Source organism: Cnephaeus nilssonii (genome assembly GCF_951640355.1).
Source record: "Cnephaeus nilssonii genome assembly, chromosome: 10".
Classification (NCBI taxonomy): Eukaryota; Metazoa; Chordata; class Mammalia; order Chiroptera; family Vespertilionidae; genus Cnephaeus; species Cnephaeus nilssonii.
The window spans coordinates 89,495,193-89,518,715 of NC_137081.1; the positions used below are offsets into that span (position 1 = coordinate 89,495,193).

The 23,523-nt window shown below is 46.2% G+C and overlaps 1 protein-coding gene across 2 annotated transcripts in view; it reads right to left on the reverse strand.

Moving 5' to 3' along the window:
• CNTNAP5 (contactin associated protein family member 5) overlaps nt 1-23,523 on the reverse strand; it is a gene marked incomplete at both ends in the record, with an annotated part of 850,484 nt that overhangs the window by 624,432 nt on the left and 202,529 nt on the right. For both annotated transcript variants that reach the window (XM_079783016.1, XM_079783015.1), the window contains one exon: nt 18,022-18,215. In XM_079783016.1, coding sequence (XP_079639142.1) covers nt 18,022-18,215 — 194 coding nt within the window. The remainder of the gene's footprint in view (nt 1-18,021; nt 18,216-23,523) is intronic.

A 23,523-nucleotide genomic window follows, 5' to 3' on the forward strand; every position in this document is an offset into this window, starting at 1 on the left:
TTTGCACGTCTTTGTCCAAAGCCAGCTGCTACTTGAGACTTTAATAACACTTGTTTGTTCACACAAAAATCTTTGCTAGACAATATCTTTATTTAATATCTTTATTAAGAGGCTAAAGGATCTATGTCAAAAGTAAAGCAAATTGCAAAACAGGTTTGTTTTCAGAAATAAATCAGAAGTTAGTATTTTTACGGACTTGTTATGACTGGCTAGGCAGCCATTCAGAAATGAACAAGTGATGTTTTGCTATTACCTAGCACTGGGAGAATAGATGTGGGTCAGTGGGTCCTGAAAGTCTGGGCCTGCAGCATGATTTCTGACATAAGAATCTATCCTCAAGGAAGGCATCAGCTCTTATTTGAAGTGAAGCTCAAAGGGTCTTCCTGGGAACTCATTTTAACTGCATGTCAATGGATGCAAATCTGCTCAGTGGTAAAAGGTGGCTGACTTTGTTTCCAGACCGACTTCCATTTCTGTCATGTTCCTTAGTAACCTGGATCTACCCACAGGAATGGCAGGTGCTTCTTCTATTCTGGGAGCAAGCTGAGCAACAGCATCCCACCAGGGGAAATTCTCACCTGCTCAGACGCCCCACGGGACCCCGCTCTCTTACTGGTAGGCACCTAGCATGGCATGGCCTCTGGAATTTGAAAATGCTACCAGCCCAGAAAATATATTTGGGAGCAGCAGCTGGGCTGTTTTTTTTTTCTTCTTTTTAATTATCTTTATTGTTGAAAGTGTTACAGATGTTCCCTTTTTACCATCTTACACTTGAGAGAAGAAAGCTGCCCTTTAGAATTCTCACAAAGTCTTGGACAACATTCATATTTGCATTCAAAGATGTTAATTTGATGACTTCTAATACTTCAGGGACATTGAGGGGAGCGGGTGTCTGCATTGACTTATTCCTCCACGAACCCTTGCATCACTCTGATGGACATTTTACAAACTTTCACAGCTATGGACTCTAAGGTTCAGAGAGTTAAAATGCTGCTTGGGGTGACTTTGTTAGGAAGTAATAGGGATTCAATATCAGATTTGCCCAAATCCAAAGTACATGCTCCAAATCCATTCCTAAAGGAGAGTTTATTACTAGTAAATGCTCTTCAATTAAAGAGACTCAAATGAAGCAATATAATCCTGATCCAGTCTGAACCCAAATCCTCCTTCTCCATCATCTTCTTATCTAAATCTGAGGAGCACAGCATGGGGCAGCATGTACTCACTGCTGGATGAGCAAAAGTAGTTTAGACTGGGGAACAATTAATCAGACTCCTCTCTCTCTATGTTAGTGTCCAGTATGCAAGAACTCTGCCAGTGGTGCCAATTATTTTTCAAAATGCACTCATTGATTTTCTTTGGCTTATTTTTCTTGTTTATGAAAGAAAACCATACAAGTCATTGGACAATAGAGTGGGGGTGCGTTGCTGATGTGAACAGAGCCTGCACAGGGGAGGGCAGGCTTTGGTTCAGGAGGCCCCTTTCACAGCTCAGCCCTGCTACTCACAGGGAGCAGTTTCACATGAGCTCCAGGAGCCGCTGTCTTGTTTTAAGCAGCGATAACCTCCCTTCGCAGGTCCACAGAGGCATTCAGCACACACGCTGCTGGTGGGAAACACAATGCGTTGCAAGTGCCATTGCTTCTAATGTGCTTGAAAGGTGAACTCGGGCAAAAGGAAAAAGGACAGCCTGCAAGCCCATCAAACAGACTCTCAAGGAAAGGCCTCAGTTACAAAAGTTCAGAGTCCAGATTGGTCATTATATCATTCAAGTCCCATGTTTCCTCCCTTTGTTTCCTGCATTTTAATAAGACTTTGGCGACTAGTAACCAAACCTATGGCCTGATCTATGTATTACTATTGTTATGATGTTTAGTTCTAATATCAAAATTTATTATGAAATAAATGGGATAAAAATCTTTTAAATCCTCTAATAACTATCAGAAAGGTCAAATATTTGCAAGATCAACATTTATAATTAAGAAGAAATCAAGATGAAACATAAGATTTAAGGTATATGCATGTATATAAGACACATATACAGCATATTATATTTTAATTTATTTAATAATAGACATATATGTATTTGAGTCTATAAATCAATATTCATATCATTTAAATCTATAAATATATCTACATATGTATCTTCAATATTAATAGTAAAGATATTATGAATAAACTAGAGGCCCAATGCACAAAATTCGTGCAGGGGGGTCCCTCAGCCCAGCCTGTACCTTCTTATAATCCAGGACCCCTCAGTGATGTCTGACTGTTGGTTTAGGCCTGATCAGGCCTAAACTGACAGTTGGACATCCCTCTTGCAATCCAGGACCCCTTGCTCCTAACCGTCTGCCTGCTCATTCCTTACTGCTTGGCTCACTGCTCCTTAGCGCTGCCATGGAGGCGGGAGAGGCTCACGCCACCGGCACTGAGCTCACCAGCTGTGAGCCCGACTCCTGGATGAATGGCATTTCTGCTTCAGGAGCACACTGACCACCATTGGACAGCTTCTGCATTGAGCATCTGCCCCCTGGTGGTCAGTGTGCATCATAGCAACTGGTCATTCTGGTCATTCATAAGGGTCGCTGGGCTTTTATATATATAGATTAGAGGCCCGGTGCATGAAATTTGTGCACAGGGGGGTGGGTGTTCCTCAGCCCAGCCTGCACCCTCTCCAATCTGGGACATCCCTCTCACAATACAGGACTGCTGGCTCCCAACTGCTTGCCTACCTGCCTTCCTAATTACCCCTAACCGCTTCTGCCTGCCAGCCTGATCACCCCCTAACCACTCCCCTGCCAGCCTTATTGATGCCTAACTGCTCCCCTGCCAGCCTGATTGCCCCTAACTGCCCTCCTCTGCAGACCCGGTCACCCCCAACTTCCCTCCTCTGCCAGCCTGGTCACCCCTAACTGCCCTCCCCTGCTGGCCTGATCCCTCCCAACTGCCCTCCCCTGCTGGCCATCTTGTGGTGGCCATCTTGTGTCCACATGGAGGAAGCCATCTTTGACCACATGGGGGCAGCCATCTTCTGTGTTGGAGTGATGGTCAATTTGCATATCACTCTTTTATTAGATAGGATAGAGGCCTGGTGCATGGGTGGGGGCCAGCTGGTTTGCCCTGAAGGGTGTCCTGGATCAAGTTGGGGGTTCCCTTGGAGTGTGGGGTGGCCTGGGTGAGGGGCCTGTGGTGGTTTGCAGGCTGCCACGCCTCCCGGTGACCCAAGCGGAGGCCCTGGTATCTGGGATTTATTTATCTTCTATAATTGAAACTTTGTAGCCTTGAGCAGAGGCCAGGACAGACCAGGAACTTGGCTTCCTCCATTGCCGGGGAAACCCAAGCCTCCTGCTCGCTCCGTGGCCACAGCCATTTTTGTTGGGATTTATTTATCTTCTATAATTGAAACTTTATAGCCTTGAGTGGAGTCCAGGGACAGCCAGGGTGTGCAGGAAGCTTGGCTTCCTCCATTGCCAGGGAAACCCAAGCCTCCTATTCACTTCGTGGCCGCAGCCATCTTGGTTGGGTTAATTTGCATACCTGCTCCTGATTGGTTGATGGGCGTGGCTTGTGGGTGTATCAGAGGTACGGTCAATTTGCATATCACTCTTTTATTAGATAGAATATATACAGGGGTGGGCAAAAGTAGGTTTACAGTTGCAAATACATGGAACAGTTTAATCTTGTATTATTGTCTATTAATTATTATATTATTTCCATATGACAACTGTGAATCTACTTTTGCCCACCCCCGCATTAATTTAATTACCAACTCTAGCTTAATTAACAGTATCACATTCTAAAAACCTCAGTGTTTCATTCATAGCTCTCCATTTAAATAAGGTAATTTGTAGGCTTTCAAGTTCCCAGAGGAGAAGTTTACAAAGTTTTCTTATTGATTTGGCCAACTTAAATATCTCAGAAAGATTGTGCAAATGGGCAGTTATTTTTAAAACTTCTCCACAATGTTATAAAAAGAAAGATTTTGCATTTTTCTTACACACAAAAATGTAGCTTTCCATTACCCAAAATGACAAAACCATTTATTGAGTTGCCATTTAATTGTTTCAAAAATTATCTGTTATGTGACAAAACCACGTCACAAAGAGAAGGCCAACACATAGTAGGGAGAGAGGAAGGCCATCTGTGGAATCGTAAGGCATAGATGAAATCGCCACCAAAGAAGAAGCGGGGTCAGGGTGTTCCGGGCAGTGGCTCTCCAGCGATGTCAGAGGCCCGACGAGCTGGGCCTGCTGGGCAGGGTGTGTGGCCATCACCCATGAACCGCCTGAAGTGCATTTGCATGTGGCACATATGCCAGCGATGCAGTGCAGGGATCTGTGGCTGGGAGTGGTGTAGCCACATCCAGCTTGGAGGAGTGTGAACTGAGGGCTCGGCCACCAAACAGAGCTCTGCTGGCAAGACAGGGTCCTCCCTTGATTTATGTGTTAATGGCAGTGACTTAGGATGCCCCTCCCAAGCTATGGCTTGGTGTGGCCTCTGCACACACATGCATGCTTACATTCTCACATACTTACAGCATTAACATTAACACAGTGGCTGAAGTACAGCACCGCACAGAAATATGCAGCTGCTAGTGCGGGGAGGCCCAGGCATAGCAATGAAGCAGAAGGGACCCACCCACTCAGATAACTGGCTGTGGGTGGCATGCGGCTCCCCCTCACAACACCGCCTTGCTCCACCTGCACCAGGACTCCGTCCTATTCACACACAGTACCAGCCACGGGCAGTGGAGTTGTTTAGAACATCGCACTGTCTGCTTGGTCCTCCTCAGTTCCTCCTTTGTTTCACAGTCTGCGCATGGCCTTCGGCCCTGTGTTACTGCGGTGTCATAAATGGGGTCAGATAGGAAAAAACTGTGGACAACCCACGGCAGATCAAAAAGCTCCGGGGGAAGAATTGACAGCACTTATTCTACTACCAAGTCAGAACCTCCCTGCTCTCATCAACATGCCCATCTGTGCACATCCCTCCTTGTGTGCCGTCCCAGGCATTCATCTTACTTCTGACCAGCGATTTCAATTCCACTTTTGAAGTCTCCCTGATTTAGTGCATGCAGAATGTGCCTAACAGATGCTTGCTATCCTAAATTATAATTAGATAAGACAAGATGTTAGGGGTCCAGGATTCTCTGGAAGAAATTCTTTTGAGGTACATCTTTCTTCCCATATAAGGAAGCACGAAGCACGGAAGAAGTGCAGGTCAAAATAATTCCAGCCCAATTTTTATAACTCTCTCTCTTTACTTTCAATACTGAAAATTGGTCCCTTTCCTATGGACTTGTGAATTAATTTCCAAAGAATTCTGGAGACATAAGAATTTTTTCAAGGCTAGAGTGGAGATCATGTGTGATCTCCCTCAGTGCCTCTCTAATGCAGAGCGGCCGCAGCGGCAGGAGGGTGCTCTCCGCGCGAACACTGCCAACCACCGCAGGTTTGAAACACAGGCCCACTCCTGCTGGCTCTCATTTTGCTGTGCTCTCTCCTTATGCACCTGGAACCCATGCTCAACAGGAATAGAAACATGCAGTTACTTCATTCTGCTTTTCTCCTTGTCATCCACTGCTACCTTGCAACAGTAAGCTTAACGATGCCTGCTTTCCTTCAGGCTTTGATTTTAAATACTCAAGAGACTCATCCCTCCTTAAGTTCTGGCCAGGCCTGTAATCTTTCCATCTGGCTAGAGCCAAGTGGACACTAGAGCTTCAAACTTGGCCTCCAGTCCTTTCCTTTAGGTGTCGGTAACTCCCCCAGGCCCTACCCCTAAGCTCTTCTGTCTCCTCCCAGGATTCTCAGCTAATTGTCTCGAATGAGCCTGGGTGCATAACTGGCTTTGCCTGTAACCATGGAGAGAGCTTACCTTCTCCATTGAGCACTTATTTTATTACACACACACGCACACACACACACATACACAACACACACACAGAGGCTGATTTATTAAGTTTCCTTTCCATTTTGTATACAAAGCCCAAAGAAGGAACAGTAAGAGCCAGCGTCCTCTCACTGGTGTGTTCAACGGGTATATCACATGCACCTGCCTGCACTGGTGAGACTAATGGCATCCCTTATTTATGAAGCACTGTGAAAAGTTTACATGCACTCAGCCACGTATAGTTTGCCCATCATTCCTCCAGGTGAGCCCCCAACATTTCCTAGGATTGGTTGTAAGTGCACGTTCTCAGCTCTCCCCAGACCCCCTGGGTCAGAAGTTCTGCTGGGGACCCAGCAATCGGGTCTTAAGGAGCCCTTGGGACAGTGGATGCACATTACAGGTCACACACATCACAGCCCCTTTCCAGAGGACAGAACTGGGCTGCCTAAGGTTTTAGTCAGGTATCAAACTCACGGAATCTCTAGCTGTCAGACTGTAAAACCTGAGATAATCCACTTAAAAAGAAGAACTATGTAAGGTAAAGACTAAATAAATACAGGGTAGTTAACAAGATTCTTCCTCTCAGTCATTATACCTAGAGAACATAATGCAATCTAGATACATAAAGCATTTAATGCTTAGTTACATGTTAAAGTCAACATATTAACTCCAATTTCTAATCTAAGGTAGGTATCTCCAAAATCTAACTGGTTTGTGCATATTAGTAATATGACTTTAAGGTGTTCCCTGTGAACCATTAAGTGCCTTAACAATCAGATTAAAGTTAATCATGGTGAATTTGGGAGAATTAATTTTAAGCTGATCATCAGCTTTTATATCAGCTGATGGGTTGTATCCCATTACAAATACTGCCAGTTTGTAGGACAGTTCAAACCTCTGCCCTACAAAGTGCCCCTATGAATATTAATCCTAAAACTACATGTTGACTCGCTGTCCCTGTGATGTGTTTACCCAACACAGGCATAAATGAGTGAAGGTATTAGCTGCTCTGAAACACCTCTGCACTGAGCAAGGAGGGGATGGCCTCGAAGACAGCCTTCACGGCTGAGGGGGAACAGAGGGCAGCCGAGGCTGCCAGCTCTGGGGAAAGACCACCTGTGCTTCCACAGGCCCTTCTCGGCAGACCCTCGCCCAGGGGCAGACTCCAGGTCAGTAAGTCTTAGGACAGAGCTGTGGGGATGACTCAGGGGATATTAGGCTTTGAGGGTCTTTGCTTGTCTGTTCTGAGCTGGATCCATCGTGATGGGTTTCCCACTCTATTTCCCACCACTAGTATATCCCTCAGGGCAGCCCTATACCTAGGAGTCTGAGCCAGGAAGTGGAGAGGAAGGCATGTAAAGGGCCTCGGAGGCTGCAGGCATGCATGCGCCTGCCAGAGCTGGGGAGACTGATCCCCTCAGTGAAGTTAAGGGCCATACAAGCAGCGATGGTGCAAGCGGACTCTGACCTCAATCACAAGCCGCTGCATTTCCTTCCAGACATCATTTCTGGCCTGCTGCATGGTGATAACTGGCTTTGCCTTGGTCTTCATTAAATCAGGGGCGAGATTCTAACATGCTGTATTCTTATCTAAGTTTTTAATAATACCAACTATGAAATGAATAGCTGTATTAAAAGCTTATATGTATATGTGTGTGTGAGAGAGAAAGAGAGAGAGCAGAGGAGAGTACTATCAACAAAATTTTGAAAAGTATATTTGACAGCATTTTCCTGTATGTAATCTTTGTTATTTAACACAAAAACATTAAAATAAAATGATTGGCACATAATGAATTACTTGCTTTGGTCTGTAACTAAAGAAGATATGGAGTTCATGCAGTCTACAATCTCTAACCAGCATTCTCCAGTCTTATCTTGCGTAACAGACAGGGAAGTATTGTACCTACATTGATTAACTCTCATACATGTCTGATACATCTTGCTTTAAGATCTTGCTTACAGCATTTCTCCTGGTGTGAAGACTCCCCCTCTCCATTATTTTCTCTTCCATCCTTCCTGTATTTGTGGAGTTTTTATTAGGCATGCAGCACTTTATAGTTGCTGGGAAGCCAGAGTAACAAGCACAACCACTGTCCTTCTGACTCATCGAAGTCCTTCCCCCTCATGCATCGCCTAGCACACCTTCTCTACAGCTTTGCATCTGCATGGCTGTCGGTGTCATGCATGCACCTGTGCTGCACTGCAGTGCCATCCTCTGTCTCCTTAATGGTCCCACAGATTCACAGGAGGGATCACACACATTCATGGGAGGGATCACACACATTCATGGGGAGGGAGTAATCACATCTTGAGCCCCTTTTTCGCCCAACATCCAGCACAGTGTTTAGCATATAGTGAGAGTTTAAAAGATATATGTTGATGGTACTCAATTGTTTACTAAAATTGGTAGGTTAAGAAAATTATATCAATCAGCGATCAATACTCAGGATGTTCTAGGCCAAATCAGCAGAACAAATGTGTATAAATCAGGAAGAGCAGGGCATCTCCAGAGATCCTGGAAGTCACTTGAGGATGAAATCGGGGAACTAAAGATGGAATGCCTTCACTGACCACATAAGAATGGTGCAGGGCGACACCAGGCTTCCCAGGAGAAAAGACTCCATAGCAGGAACATAGGCCAATGTGTCACACAGGCTGCAGGAGTCTGTGGTGAAGGACTGATGTATTTAGGGAGAGGAAACACTTTTAGAAGAGAAAACTGTGAACTAAATATCCTATCTAATAAAGAGGTAACATGCAAATTGACCATCATTCCAACACACAAGATGGCCACCCCCATGTGGTCAAAAATGGCCACCCCCATGTGGACACAAGATGGCCTCCACAAGATGGTCAACAGGGGAGGGCAGTTATGGGTGACCAGGCCAGCAGGGGAGGGCAGTTAGGGGTGACCAGGCCAGCAGGGGAGGGCAGTTGGGGGTGACCAGGCCAGAAGGGGAGGGCAGTTGGGGGCAACCAGGCTGGCAGGGGAAGGCAGTTGGGGGCAATTGGGCCAGCAGGGGAGCAGTTAGGTGTCAGTCAGGCTGGCAGGGGAGTGGTTAGGGGGTGATCAGTCTGGCAGCCCACAGGGATCGGGCCTAAATGGGCAGTTGGACATCCCTGGAGGGGTCCCAGATTGGAGAGGGTACAAGCTGGGCTGAGGGACACACACACCCTCCCCCATGCACGGATTTTGTGCACCGGGCCTCTAGTGAATGAATATAAAATAATTAATGTATTTAGAGGGGAGTGATGGCTAGTGAGGGTCTCAAATCAGACTTGTGAGGAGTGGCCCTGCATGTGGGACAGGGGCTCAGTGAGCAGCCTGTGAGGAGGGGCCCTGCATGTGGGACAGGGGATCCATGAGCAGCCTTACTGCTGTATGGAACTGGGTCAGTGAAGAAACGGGATTGACGCCTGTTGTTAGAGGATTTGGAAGGCCATTCTGCACAAGAGGAGGGAGATGTGTTCACATCCGTGTTGCAGGGGCAAACACTGGGTCTCAATGTGTAACCACAGGAAGGAGATAGATTTAGCTCCATGTGCATCATCTCTCCCAACTTCAGCCCCGATGATCCGTTTTACAGAATAATCACATGGAGACTTAGGCGGCCTAATTATAACCTTTTCTCTGAAACTAGTTGACAAGGATCCACTGTGCTGGGGACACGTTCTGGGGATTTTCATGCCTGCAGGTTTTTCCGGGAGGTTGGCCAGGCTGGGGTTGGATTCCCACTTTGTTTTAGCCCAGCAGGCTATTTTCCTCCAGTAGCTAATGTGTCCTGAGGCCCAGCCCGGGTTGCAACAGCACTTTGTCTGAGAATACTGGGTCTGCATTCCCAGGCCAGCACTGCTGGCTAAGGTCTCATCAGGTGGTTTAGGTGATCAGGCTTTCTAGATCCACAGTATTACTAGTACTTGAGTGAATTGGGCTGGGTTCCTGGACCGTTCTAAGCCTCCGTTTCTTCTTCCATTCAATAGAAATGAATCATTAGGATTATTTAGAAGATATTAAATTATATCTTTGGTAATCTTACAAAGTACCTACTCATAGTGAATTTATGCCACAATTTTGAGTAGCTGACCCACAGAATTGAGCATCCAGGGATATACACACCAGAGACATGAACTGGATTCCCTGTAACCCATTGGATACTATAATCTAAACTGCTCTCATTTCATTTATAAGTGCCAGCCTTGTAAAACACCTTGCTTTAATCAATGGCCTCAACTCTTAAAGATTTTTTTCTCCTCCACAATGGTCCATAATAATGTGGCCCTGGCATCCCTCATGAGTGAGTCTGCCTATGTTATGACATCAGGAATGATTAGAATGGTACCATCCTTTAATGTATGGCCTGGATCAAACAGAGGCTGATTGTGAATGCTTAAATAAATGGAAACTTTGGAGAAATGAGTGAACATATAGATAAATCAGACCAATAATTCTTCATGGTCTCACCAACAGCAAATACTTGTCTAAAACCAGCACTCCAGAGGGTTCACTAGAGTATGTTTGCAAAGGAAAAGTAAAACAAGTTATCCCACAAAGATGAACATGCAATTACCATTTGTTATATGAGAATTGACTTAGAAAGGCAAATGGTTATGAAAAAGAGAAATTGAAAAATCCAGGAACTTTGCAGATTTCTTCCAGTTATATTCTCGTACCTTCATTTAAAAAAAAATGCAGAAGGAGGATTGTAAAAATTACCAACGTTTTTAGGTAATTATAGAAAGTTTGAACACGTTTACATATGTATAGAAGTGGTCAGGGAAGACAAAGGTTTTATCCTATATGCTCAATGAAGTCCTAAAAACTAAAATCCATTGAGAATGGGAATCTGTTGATCATGTATAATGTGGCACTGGGGACTCAGGGAAGACTCTGCCGTGGCTTCTGCACACAGAGCTCCTGTGGTAAAGTTTCTGGATACAGGAGGTTAAGAGAATTGAGATGCATGCCATCTTACACATCCAAAACACATGGCAAAGGGTGATTGGATCAGGGACTGTGACTTTAGAAATTACCTTTGAGATGAGAGAAATACACTTTAGCATCTGGTAGGGCCTATCTTGTGGGTTGAAAACCTTGTAGTTGCTTCTTGCCTGGTCATAAATTATTAAATCCCTGTGAGTTCACTGACTATGCTGTTGTAGCTGAAATGTATGTACACTTTGCCATCAAGGAGGATATTGGAAACAATATAAATAACATATTTGTATCCTCATATAAGTTTTTTGTGTCCATACCTAAAATACTTGGCATTACTAGTTTTCCAAGAAAGACTGGGGAGCTGGGTTGCTTAAGAAAAATACAACTAAAATAATCACAAGTTTTACTATTGACTGAAAGGATGGAGATAGTCTAATATGAGAAGGGGAACAGTTCCAGGATGACTTGTATAAGACCATGAGCATTGTTGGTAAGGTGATTTCAAAAAAGGACACCCTATATTAAAACACAAGCACAAGTCTGTGAAAATTTAGACTGAAAAATACCATAAAATAGAGGCAAGTGCCAATGCACATAGGAAAACGCATTTTAGAACACTTCAAAGTTGTATACAAAAACACAGGTGGATTGATGAAGGGTTTGAACATTCACAAGGACTCAGGACATAAGATGATTCATGAATACAAGAGAGACAGTGATTCTTTCTCCTGGTATATCTTTCAAAATGACAGAGGCCCCTGGTATGGGTGGATTTAATTAGAGAATTAGAGGTTCCTTTGTTCCAAATCCATCCATTTTACCATACATCAGCTAAATGGTGCTGCTCAGAGTTAGAGTCTTAATATTTGTAGTGTTTACAAAATCCACGAGGAAGAGATTTTGGGTCTGCTAAGATTCTAAAATTGTTGCTAAGTTTGTCACTGAGACACCTTCACGCCTGAACATTTAGTAAAGCGAGGGCTGTGGCTTGTTCATAAATCATGACACATCACTAAGCGCTGCGTGGTGGCCTCAGTCATGAACATCGCTTTCTGCCAGAGCAGAAACACTACAAATTGGATTTTCAGGGCATGGATATTTGCTACTGTACATTGAACAGATATATGTTCAGGATTCTTGTTCCAAAGTGAACTTTGTAAAATCAAATACATCTCTCAAGTCCTGGTAAATTGATATCCATCCTTGGTGCATACTGCAGTGGTATTGTTTGGTAAATCAATCTCAGAAAGCATTCAATGCCTTATTTTCTAAAAACTGAGCATCTTTAAAAGACCTTGTGAGAGCCTCATTCAAAAGATTCTCCACATCTTTGATACACCGTCCCTAATTAAGTCAATATTTGACATTGACATTTTTACTTGTTGACATTTTTCTGAAAAGTTAAACATAGAGAGTTTTATAAAAGAACTAGTGGCCTGGTACATGAATTTGTGCACATTGAAAGGAAATTAATTAGAAGAAATATTTTAATATTGCTATTCGCCCTTTCTCTATAATAGAAGTGACAACCAAATACATGATCAACAATGACACGTGCGATTGGCACCAGCGAGAGCTTTATATGTATTGCGCATGGACGAGTCAACTTAGCCTTTTATATATACAGGCAGTCCTTGGGTTACATTGGACTCGACGTATGCCATTTTGTGGTTATGTCGCCATCTCCCATCCTACATAATAAAAAGGTACTATGCAAATTCATCACTCCGCTACGCCCACGATTGGGCCGGCTGGAGGCGTGGGGGGCGGGACTCAGGGTGGCCGATTGGCTGGCAGGAGGAGCGGGGGGCGGGGACTCGTGAGTCCCCGCCCCCCGCTCCTCCCGCCAGCCTAAACGGCCGGTGCTGAGGAGGGACCTATGGGGCCGGCGGAAGGAGCGGGTGGTAGTTGACCACCGAGGGCATCTGCAGCAGCCGGATGCAGAGCTCGGGGTCCGTGTTCTCCAGTTGGCCTCCGTGGGGTCCGCGTCACACCCATAGTGGCCGTGTGGGGACGCTGGCATCGTAGCCCCAGCAAGAAGGCCAGCTTCCCAAGCCAGGCTGCAGAGGGAGGGAGGGCCTCTGGGCTGGGAGCACTCCCCCACCCCAGCGGACAGGGCTCGGCAGCAAGCACGCAGCAGAGAGCTACCAGCAGTGGTGAGTGTGGTGGCCTGGCTTCCAAGAGGCTGGCTTCAGCTGCTGTGGCCTGCGCTGAGGTGGCTGGTGGTGGGGGCAACTGCGGGGGCGCATCCGAGGCTGGGGCACTGGGAGACGTGGGACTGCCGCCCAGAAGGCGAGGCTCCGGAGGACCTGGTCACTGACCCCCGGCATTGAAGCCGCCTCCTACAAGATGTATCCTAGCCTAGGTGTGTGGGAAGCAGGTTCAGGAACCTCTCCCTTTGCGGCGCCAGAGCCCAGGCCTGCCAGCGCCCCAGAGGAGACCCCCACCAGGATCGGGGGCGTGACCAGTCTCCAAACCAGGGCGGCCATTAGCCCAGGCCTGCCAGCACCCCAGAGGAGACCCCCGCCAGGATCGGGGGCATGACCAGCCTCCAAACCGCCAGTGACCCTAACCCAGGCCGGCCAGCACCCCAGAGGAGACCCCCGCCAGGATCGGGGGCGTGACCGGCCTCCAAACCGCCAGTGACCCTAACCCAGGCCGGCCAGCACCCCAGAGGAGACCCCTGCCAGGATTGGGGGCATGACCGGCCTCCAAACCGCCAGTGACCCTAACCCAGGCCGGCCAGCACCCCAGAGGAGACCCCCGCCAGGATCGGGGGCGTGACCGGCCTCCAAACTGCCCGCAGCCCTAGCCCAGGCCTGCCAGCACCCCAGAGGAGACCCCTGCCAGGGCCGAGGCTCAGGCAGCCATTATCAGCTGCGAAGCGCTGAGGCTCAGGCCAGCAGTGGCAGCAGCATTGGGGTTATGGGGGTGGTGCCTCCAGAGGGAGGCCAGACTGGGGGCCAAGGCACAGGCAGTGTGGGGTGATCAGGCTGATAGGGGAGGGCAAGGTAGGGGCAATCAGGCTGGCAGGAGATCAAGGTAGGGGTGAGCAGGCAGGCAGGCAGTGGGGTTAGGGGTGAGCAGGCAGGCAGGCAGGTGAGTGGTTAGGAGCCAGTGGTTCCGGATTGTGAGAGGTATGTCCAACTGCTGGAAGTTGGACATCCCCTGAGGGGTCCCAGATTGAAGAGGGTGCAGATTGGGCTGAGGGGCACCCCCCCCCCCCAGTGCACGAATTTCGTGCACCGGGCCTCTAGTTTATTTATAAAAAAAAAAAAAAGTTCCATCATTTTGACATATGTACATATGTGCTTTATGTTTTTTATTATTTATTTACCACAAGTAAAGGTCAGGAATTGTTATCTTTCTTTTAATTTTCTTTTACTGTTTCACTTCATTACTGCTGTGTATGTGTTCTATGTGAGTGACGTAGGTGCTTGTGTAGGTGGGTTCCGACTTAAGGCGAAAATCGTGTTCCATCGCGATGTAGGAATGGATCTCCAACGTCACCCAAGGACCTACTGTATAGAATAAACTTACTTAATTAGACCTGCTTTCTGATTTAGCTAAACTTTTTCCAGCCCAGTCGAAGCACCCCAACTTCTCTTTCAGGTAATTGTCAGCAACACAGCAGTAACTATCAACAAGAAGCAGATTATTATTTTAGATCATGCAGGGGGAACAAAGGGCAAAATATTTAACTGCAGCAGTGTTTGACTATATTCTGTGCAGTGAGAAAACCTGAAGTCATTTTCAAGGTCCACCATTTCTTCTTTTCAGTCGGGTCAAGTTTCTAAGCTTTCTAAATCTCCGTTTTCCGGGTAATGAAAAGAAAATAGAAAATAAGATTCCACCATGTTTCCTATCTATCTACTCCAGGACTTCTGTGAGGATCAAATGAGATGAAGTATGGGAAAACACTTCATGGACATTTGGTTACAGTGTAAAATTTTTGTATCTGGCAATAAGGAAGTCATATTCCTGGGCTGAGGAAACTGAAAGGAGGCTAGTCACTAGGGAAGGGAGGCCAGGCATTGCTATGTGATGTCATTACTCAGACAGGCACTTAGCATATTAGCCTTTTATATATATAGACTAGAGGCCCAGTGCATGAAATTCATGCATGGGGGCAGGGGTCCCTCAGCCCAGCCTGTACCCTCTTGCAATACGGGACCCCTCGGGGGATGCCTGACTACTGGTTTAGGCTAGATCCCTGTGGGATTGGGCCTAAACTGGAAGCCAGTCATCCCTCTTGTAATTTGGGACCTCTGGCTCCTAAAACGCTGGCCTGCCTGCCTGCCTGATTGCCCCTAACCACTCTGCCTGCCCACCTGATCACCCCTAACCATTCACCTGCCTGCCTGATCGCCCCTAACCGTCTCTGCCTCAGTCCCCACACCTGGGACCCAGGCTTCCCTCCTTTGGCCAGCCGCAGGCAACTGGGACCTGGGGTTCCCTCCCTCTGGCTGGCCACAAGCACAGGGATCCGTGCTTCCCTCCCATTGGCCAGCCGCAGGCACCGGGACCCCGGGCGGTGCTGCCCGGGGCCCCGGCTTTGTCAGGAAGAATGTCGGGAAGACTTCTGGTCTATCCAGTCTAATTAGCATATTACCCTATTATTAGTATAGATATTTTATTTGACTATTGTTCTCATCTTCTCATGAGGCTTACCTCTGATAAACGCAGTCTTATTTCTAACGTTAAATTTGAAATAAAAAGTAAAAGCCAAAAACTCCTAAGAAAACCAGTCCAACAACAATTTGATAGAAATATCAATGAATATTAGCTACAATCCAGTTTTCCACATATCTGTGTATCTGTGAAGCGTTTGAGTATCTGAAGTCTCTGAAGAGTGTTCCTGATGCCTGACCAGCTCCCAAGAGTTAGAGCACCTTTCACAACCCAGAGGAAGCCACGTGGATATTGTAGTTGCTTTTTCACACGCTGGAATTTAACATTGTTCTTACAGAGTGGTGCTGACAAAGTTTACATTTAAGATGAGAAAATTAATTGATTCGGGAAAAAATGTTAAAGTCATGTGTAGTGAAGGAGAAATAGAAAGTATGGTTTCACAATCAAGTCTATTTAGGATAAATCCTAGTGTTGTGTTCTGGCACCAGCAGTTTCTGGTTCTATGAGCTTGGGTGGGTGGCTGTTGATAGAAAAGTATATAAGTATACATACATATATTTATATGTTTGCTTACAAATGTGACCTGTAATTGGTGTTCAGTAGCTGTTAGTTTCCTCAATATTGATATAAGTGGATATACATTTTTCCAAATTTGAGCATAACTTATCATGGTGTTTGTGCCCAACGTCACTGGATTCGACTCTTTCAGCTGGAATTGTGACGACCCGCCACAAGTCTTTCCTCCTCCCACTGTTTGTACCTGAAGGGCTGATCCTGAGGCGGCTGGCTCTCCAGCGCTCTGCGGGCGTTGTAATTGCCAGGAGAGCCGGAGTGGGAGTGACTACCATGCTGCACACATCGCTCCCGGCCTTTCCTTCTCTGCCCACCCATAATCTTTTGTCTCCTCAGAAATGTGAAGGTTGAAGGCTGTTTTGAGGGGGAAGCAAGGGATGGAAATAGTCCTCTGCCCTCCAAATCTAGACACCCCAGTCACGCTGCAGTACTTTAAATAACATTAGTTCTTACTGTGTGCCCAGCAACAGTAAGCCTGGAGGCGGCGGGGACCTCCAAGACAGGCCCTGTCCTCAAAGCGCCCAGAGTCCCTTGGAAGCACAGGTAAGCCAGCGGGGGCAAAGGAGGGAAACTGGCCTCCAGCCAGCAGTTCAGGAGCTCCGAGCCCGGGGAACTGCTAGTCCTTGCACCACATCTGATCCCGAGGACGGGCTGAACGATGGCCATTTGATTCTAAAGAATATGAAACTCCTGGTTTTAAAAAATTAGACAAAATCTCTCAAAAATGCACTTCACTATGAAAAAACAGCCAGTCTGACTAAAAACACCAAAGGAAATAAATAGCCCCACATCTACTTGTCACTCGAAAGCCAACAAAAATTCTTAAAATTGTTCCTTAAAATGGAAGATGTGCTTAATTCTTATTTCAAACCCAAAACAAAACAAAAACCTGTAAAATGTATGGGAGCTTCAAAATTGAGAAAAAAGTAGAATACTTTCCAAAAGTTTAGTTTTAAAAATGAAGAAACCCATGATCTCTGTGAGTATTAAAACCTAATATTACTAGTGACTGAGAATAGAGATGATGATAATAATATTCCCAAATTCAGTCTGCAATCACAAATCTTAACCCTCAATTTACCATTATTTTCCATTAGAAATAGTGATGGGTGGTCAATCAAGAAATAACAAAGAATAAAAAGTCGATTTTTTTCCCATTGAAGTGGGGACAGCACAGAAAAGCACCCGTGCGAAACCACAGCAGTTTGAAAACTCACTTGGCAGCGATGCTGGGGGGAGCCCTGAGGAGGTATGAAAAGGAAAGAGTAGCCTACCAATTGCCAAATCTTCACATTGCATGTGCACTAAGAAAAAAACACACATTTGGCGATGTTCTAAACTAAAAGGGACATAAACTAACTCAGTATTTTGTTCAGTGCGTGAGCGTCTGAGGCCTCCCCGCGGCCCCGCTCTGCCTGCGCCCCTTGCCCGCCGCCTGGTCGGGGCCTTGCACCGCCAGGCCCAGAGTTTGGGGCTGTTCTTTGCTTCCAAGCTGCAGATGGTTTATGAAGAAGAAGAGTTTTGAATGTACATTTGTTTTGTAGTTTTCAGCCTTTCAATTGTTTCCTAACCGTGGGTAAAGGCTGTGGGCACAGTGGCTCCAATGTCAGCCCATAGGGCAGGGTCTCACGCCCAGATTCGGAAGATGCGCAGCTCTGCTTTAGCTTTGTAACTGAGTAACCGGGTCACCTTCCCATTGACAATCAGACTCTGATGATGAATTTCTCTTTCTATAGATGAAAGAAGTGGGGTGCTGTCCGTAAATTACCCATGATCCCAGAAAAGCAGGAAAACACTAATGTGTTTGCAACAGACATCTCAGTGTCCTAGGACCTGGAGCCACGCCTACATGTGGCCTAATTATGTCTGGATGAACACTCAACAGCTCTTAAACTGCCCACAATCTGGACACAGAAAAGTGGCAGACAAGATTACTAGTGACCATGATCACATCTCAGTTTCATTTATCTGGAGAGAAAAGATTCCTACCCAGATGCTGTCTTCTTGCTGGTACTGTTTCCAGTTGTGTCCTGTGTCACTGAACAGGAGGCTGTAGCTCGTCACCCAGTCAGAGCTCCCGTATCTCCCCTGCGTGGCCACTGCGGTGACCTCCACTCTGCCCCCCAGGTCCATCTGGAGCCACTGCTGAGCGTTGGAATCTTCCGGAGACCACCCGCCAGCTCCTGGAGGAGGATCAGACACAGAGTGGTGACATCTCACATCTCACAACTTGGATTCTCAAACAGAAATGAAACAGTGTTTAACTAGGACATCTTTACCCCAAACATATCATGGCTCTGTGCTTAATCCCCTGGTAATTTCTTCACCCAACTGCCAGCCTCATGGTTGCTGTCATGGATTAAGATTAACCGCCAATGCTGTTTCCTCCATGCTTCCTTCTCTCTGTCCTCAGTCATCACAGTTTCCATCTCCTGCATTCCTAGTGGATTTTTTACAACTTTTTACATCCTCTGCTTCACCAGTACCCCCTTCCTTCCTTCTTCTTGTTTTCCTTTCAGCCCTCTTTCTCCTTTCTCTGCTCATTTCTCTCAAAATGCATCCTATTTGGAGACTGGCATTTTGCTCTGGGAAAATCACTGGCTATGCCTTTGAGAGGTTTGTACTCATTCATCCACCAGAAGCACGCTGGGTGCTGGGGAAAGAGGCCTGCAAAGGCAAATGAGAAAGGGATGTGAAAGGAAGTGTGCAAGAGGAGAACACAGGTGCAGTGGGAGCACAGAAGACAGGCTGACCGACCGAGGAGATCGGGAAGCCCAAGGACAGTGCGGGTGGAGCTGCAGCCTGAAAGAGGTATGGCTGCTCTCCGGGCAGACGAGGCGGGACAAGGACGCGTTGGAGAGACCAGCCAGAGCCCAGCGAGCAGCTGCACACACCTCAGAGACGCGGGAGAGTGCCGCACTCCTGGACCTGTGTGTGGCTCAGGGTGCTGGGCACACAGGGACAGTCTGCAATGGGACACACACCGTTGGGCCCCAGAGTTTCCATGTTTGACACACTGGAAGTTTGCAGAAAATCAGTATTAGCTCTTGCTTAGTTGGGAGACCTGTGGCTTAAGGTTTCTGTCTTTATTCTACAGAGGAATAAATAGGTAGCATCCATTTGTACAGACCCCAGAGTTTACAAAACTTCCAAACCCTGAGCTGGAGCAACAGGACGATGCCCCATGCCATGAGTGGAGGTGGGGGGGTGGGCGGGGAGCAGCCCTTCTAAGCACCTTCCTCAGGGCATCAGGTCCAGGAGTTAACTGAATTTTTATTTTGCGTGGATAGCAATAAATGCCATTTTATTTCAGCCTATGTCATTGACAATCATTTTAGTGATGCCACAGTCTATTTTCCTGTTATCTTTGGATGAGTCAATTGGACTTCTCCTTGGTAACAAGAAGTCTGAGCCTGGCTCTCTCTGAAATCAACAAAAACATATCCTCGGGTAAGGATTAAAAAAAGAGAAGAAAAGATGTGAGTGGAAGAAAGGTGTGCCACGTGCAGGCCATCAGCCTGGCCCCATCGCCTGTCCTCCCACGGCTGAGGAACACGGTTGACAGCAGGGTCCTGGGTGACGGCAGAGCCTCGGCACGTGGAGGAGAGCATCTGCTACCTAAACACCTGCCCTCACCCGGGATGCGGCTGAGAACTCAACAGCTATGGTGTTTGTGCCGCTGCACACGGAACGGATGTGCTGCTGCAGGTCAGCCTCCCTCCACACATAGACAATACCTGCAAAGTGGCAGCATACTTCCCATCACATGGCTGAGGACCGGAGGTCCCGCAAGTTTAGAACACCTGGCACTCCGGATTCAAGCAGAGCTATTTGAGACTACTATGCAACAGGAAAAAGAAACAATATTTCTAAGAAACCCCAGAAAATTAATAAGGATGAAAGGCAATGGGAAGAAGCATCGAAGGCGCCAGATCCCCCAGCTCTGTCATAACCTCCATGTGCATGGTCTCCAATCAACACCCCCAACTTCTCAAACTGGCAGGGAATTTTAAGAAGATTTCACACTTAGAAGAAATCTAAAATTACCCTGAAGCTCCTCATTATTTCCACTTCATCTTTCCATTTCAAGAGGTCTTTCTTCTTAGGCAAAAAAAGTAAAGTTGTATAAAATACATGACAGCAACAGTATTAAAACATGACAAAAAATCTGTATGGTGAATTCTTTTGAGCAGTGAAAGTGCTCCTTCTAAATGACTTCTCTGCTTTTTGCAGGTAACATATTTTCTAGCATCAGCATGCCTCTCTTTTACAAACTGAGGTCTCATTAGCCATATCTATATAGTTTATTGCACAAAGAGTATACGTAGCAATTTGACAGTTGGTGGTATGATTTAGGGCTTATGACTTTTATGAGACTCCTCAAACTTTAACTATTTTTCTTTCACCCCCAATAATCCAGAGCTAGGCTTCCCAGTTATTCTTTAGAGTGTTTTCCTTCATTTATTCTAATTATTCTTCTCATAGGCATGCATGATAAGACCTATGTTGAGGGTGAAACAACAAAAAATGACAAGGAATTCAACCCCCCCCCCCCTTCAAAGTATAAAATCACAAAAAGGTTGACCAAAAACAAACAAACAAACAAACAAACAAACAAACACAGGGAGAATTGTTGCTAAAACAAAGATTTCTTCAAATTTGTCTAAAGAAAAAAATCACATCTCCCTTTTGCCCACAGTAAAAACCTGTTTATTAATCACCCTGAAATTAACCCGGTGGAATTGTTGCTGTTAGCATTCCTCAACACATCAAGGATTGTCCAAACCCAGGAGCCTTGGCCTATGCTCTGAAATGTAGGAACGTTCTCCAAGATAACTGCCAAGGGCCCTCCCCGCCCCCTGCTGTTGAAGGTGCTCCCTGCACCATAGCTAGTGGGCCAGACGCCCAAGGTAGCCATGGTTGCCATGGCAAACACTTTGTTCCTTCTACAGAACAATAAATGTGTTTTTAAAAAGGATGAGAGTAGCCTGAAGGTACTGTTTGCAGTTGCTCTGAGGATACACCATACCCATGCTAGCTTTCTGTTTCTGAATTATTCTCTAAATTGGGGGTGTAACATACACACCTGTGTTTGGCAAGTTAAAGGTGTTAACTAAGACTGTGCTGACTGTAATTGTGGCTGTGGTATCAGTGATCATTAACTGCAATTCCCATAAATCCAGTGGTTTAAATTTACAGGAATTTAATGGAAATTTAAATAATAATTTTAATGTTGGGGAAAAATAACCTCATCTTAGATTTTTTCAGCATTTTTTCAAAAATTGTTTTTCAACTATTTTCAAACAAGGGGTATTGAATGATTTGGAGGCTTGATCTAGTTAGTGCATTGCCAGCACACCCCAAGCCTCCAAGTCTACATTCTACATTATTAGACTTTCAGGGAAAAGATGGTAAAAGGAAATGTTGAACTAAAAACAAGGAGACCTGGTTCCAGGCCCAGCTGTACTCCAGAGAGCAGATGAAATGAGAGATTCTCAAAGGCTCGACCATCAGCAACACCTAGAGAGCTTGTAAAGGCCACACCTGCAAACTCCTTGACCCGACCCTTAATAAATAGCTCAGGAGCCTAACCTGAGAACCTGTGTTTTTAGAAAAGTGCTCAGGACATGCCAGGTGGTTTGGGAAATTCAGGATGAGATAGCTTCTGAGGTGCCAGCTCTAATATTTGACTGATAAGCATTTCAGTATTTATAATGGTCTAAATTAATTAAAGATACATAGTGTTTTTAATTAATAAAAACAAAAATAACAATATTAAGTTTGAAAGGTTAAGATGGTGGTGTGTGTGAGTAGAGAAAAATTGACTTTATTTAAGGGAAGGGGAAGGAGGATGAGAATCCCAAAGGGAAGGGCTGCACAGCACCGAGCCAAGGGGGCACTGGGTCGATGATGGCAGCCCCCAGGAGCTGGAGTTTCATCCTGATGTGCAGTCACTGGCGGGAAGCTCTTGTCAGTGGGCCTGGGGGCTGAGCTGGGCTGGAATGCGGAGGGAATGCAGGTGTGCGACCAGGTGCCTTCAGGACAGTTTCCGTTCCTGACATGGTCTGACTCCTGGTGTCCAGTGAGTTTTCCCTGGTCCTTTGTTCTCCTGAGGCGGGAAGCTTACAAATGTCCATTAAGGATTGCATTGCCCTACAATCTTAACATTTCTCTCCTCTTTCTCTTTGTTAGTAGTTATTCTTAATTTTTAACGTACATATCTGTTCCTATAGCAGCCTGAAATTGTCGCCCATATATTATTTCATAGAGACTCAAACCAATCTGCTTTGGGGAGCTGCTCTAATCCTGAGCAGGGCAATTGGCAATACCTGATCCCAATGCAGATGACTCTCTTGACATAATTTGGCTATCGTCTTCTTCAGGGTGTGGTTCATTTTTTATTTTTCCCAAAGATTGGGAGAGGTATGCTGAGTGGAGTTTTTATGTGATACTCAGGGCTGAGGACACTGTTGAGTGACTTGGAAGGTAAAAGCTGGTCCTGTGGCAGCCACTGCATCACTTGTCTGGTTTTGCTGTTTTTCTGGACCTGGAGCTGAAATACAACTGAGGCCTAGATATTATCTTTAGGGAGGAAAAGGTGAGGAGATCTAAACCACTTGATTAATGATATGAAAAATCAAGGATCCACACTGCATGACTAGTTTTATGCTAGGGTCAAAGAAGCTGAGCCACCTAGCTTCCATCAGGTTTGCGTGCAATTCCTGTAGACTTGGATGAATTCCTCAAGTTGACGTCCCCAGTGAGGTCTTGCAGTTCCTTCCTTGCCATCTCTAAGGAAAGTAACCTTTGTTCCTTACCTGGAAAAACTACCATAAACCACATGATCACACAAGGTACCAGGCTTTCTCCAAGGGACTCTTCTTAAGGCTTTCTGATAACAGTCACAGGCAGGCATGTCTTTCTTAGATATGACATCCCAGTCAAAGTCTTGGTTAATAAAACCACGATTGGAAACTGGTTTTATTGAATTCACGCAAAGAAACACATTGCCATTACTTATTCATTACAAATTGCCAAATTCTGGAGAGATCAGGTAGGGAGAAAAATATAAAAGCTCCCATGTTGCTTATGAAGCTACTAGAGGCCCAGTGCACGAAATTCGTGCACGGAGGGGGGGTGTCCCTCAGCCCAGCCTGTACCCTCTCCAATCTGGGACCCCTCAAGGGATGTCCGACTGCCCGTTTAGGCTCGATCATGGGCAGTTTGTTATCCCTCTCACAATCCAGGACTGCTGGCTCCCAACTGCTTGCCTGCCTGCTTCCTGATTGCCCCTAACTGCTTCTGCCTGCCAGCCTGATCACCCCCTAACCACTCTGCTGCCAGCCTGATTGATGCCTAATTGCTCCCCTGCCAGCCTGTTTGCCCCCAACTTCCCTCCTCTGCCGGCCCGGTCACCCCTAACTGCCCTCCCCTGCAGGGTTGATCGCTTCCAACTGCCCTCCCTTGCAGGCCGGATGCCTCCCAACTGCT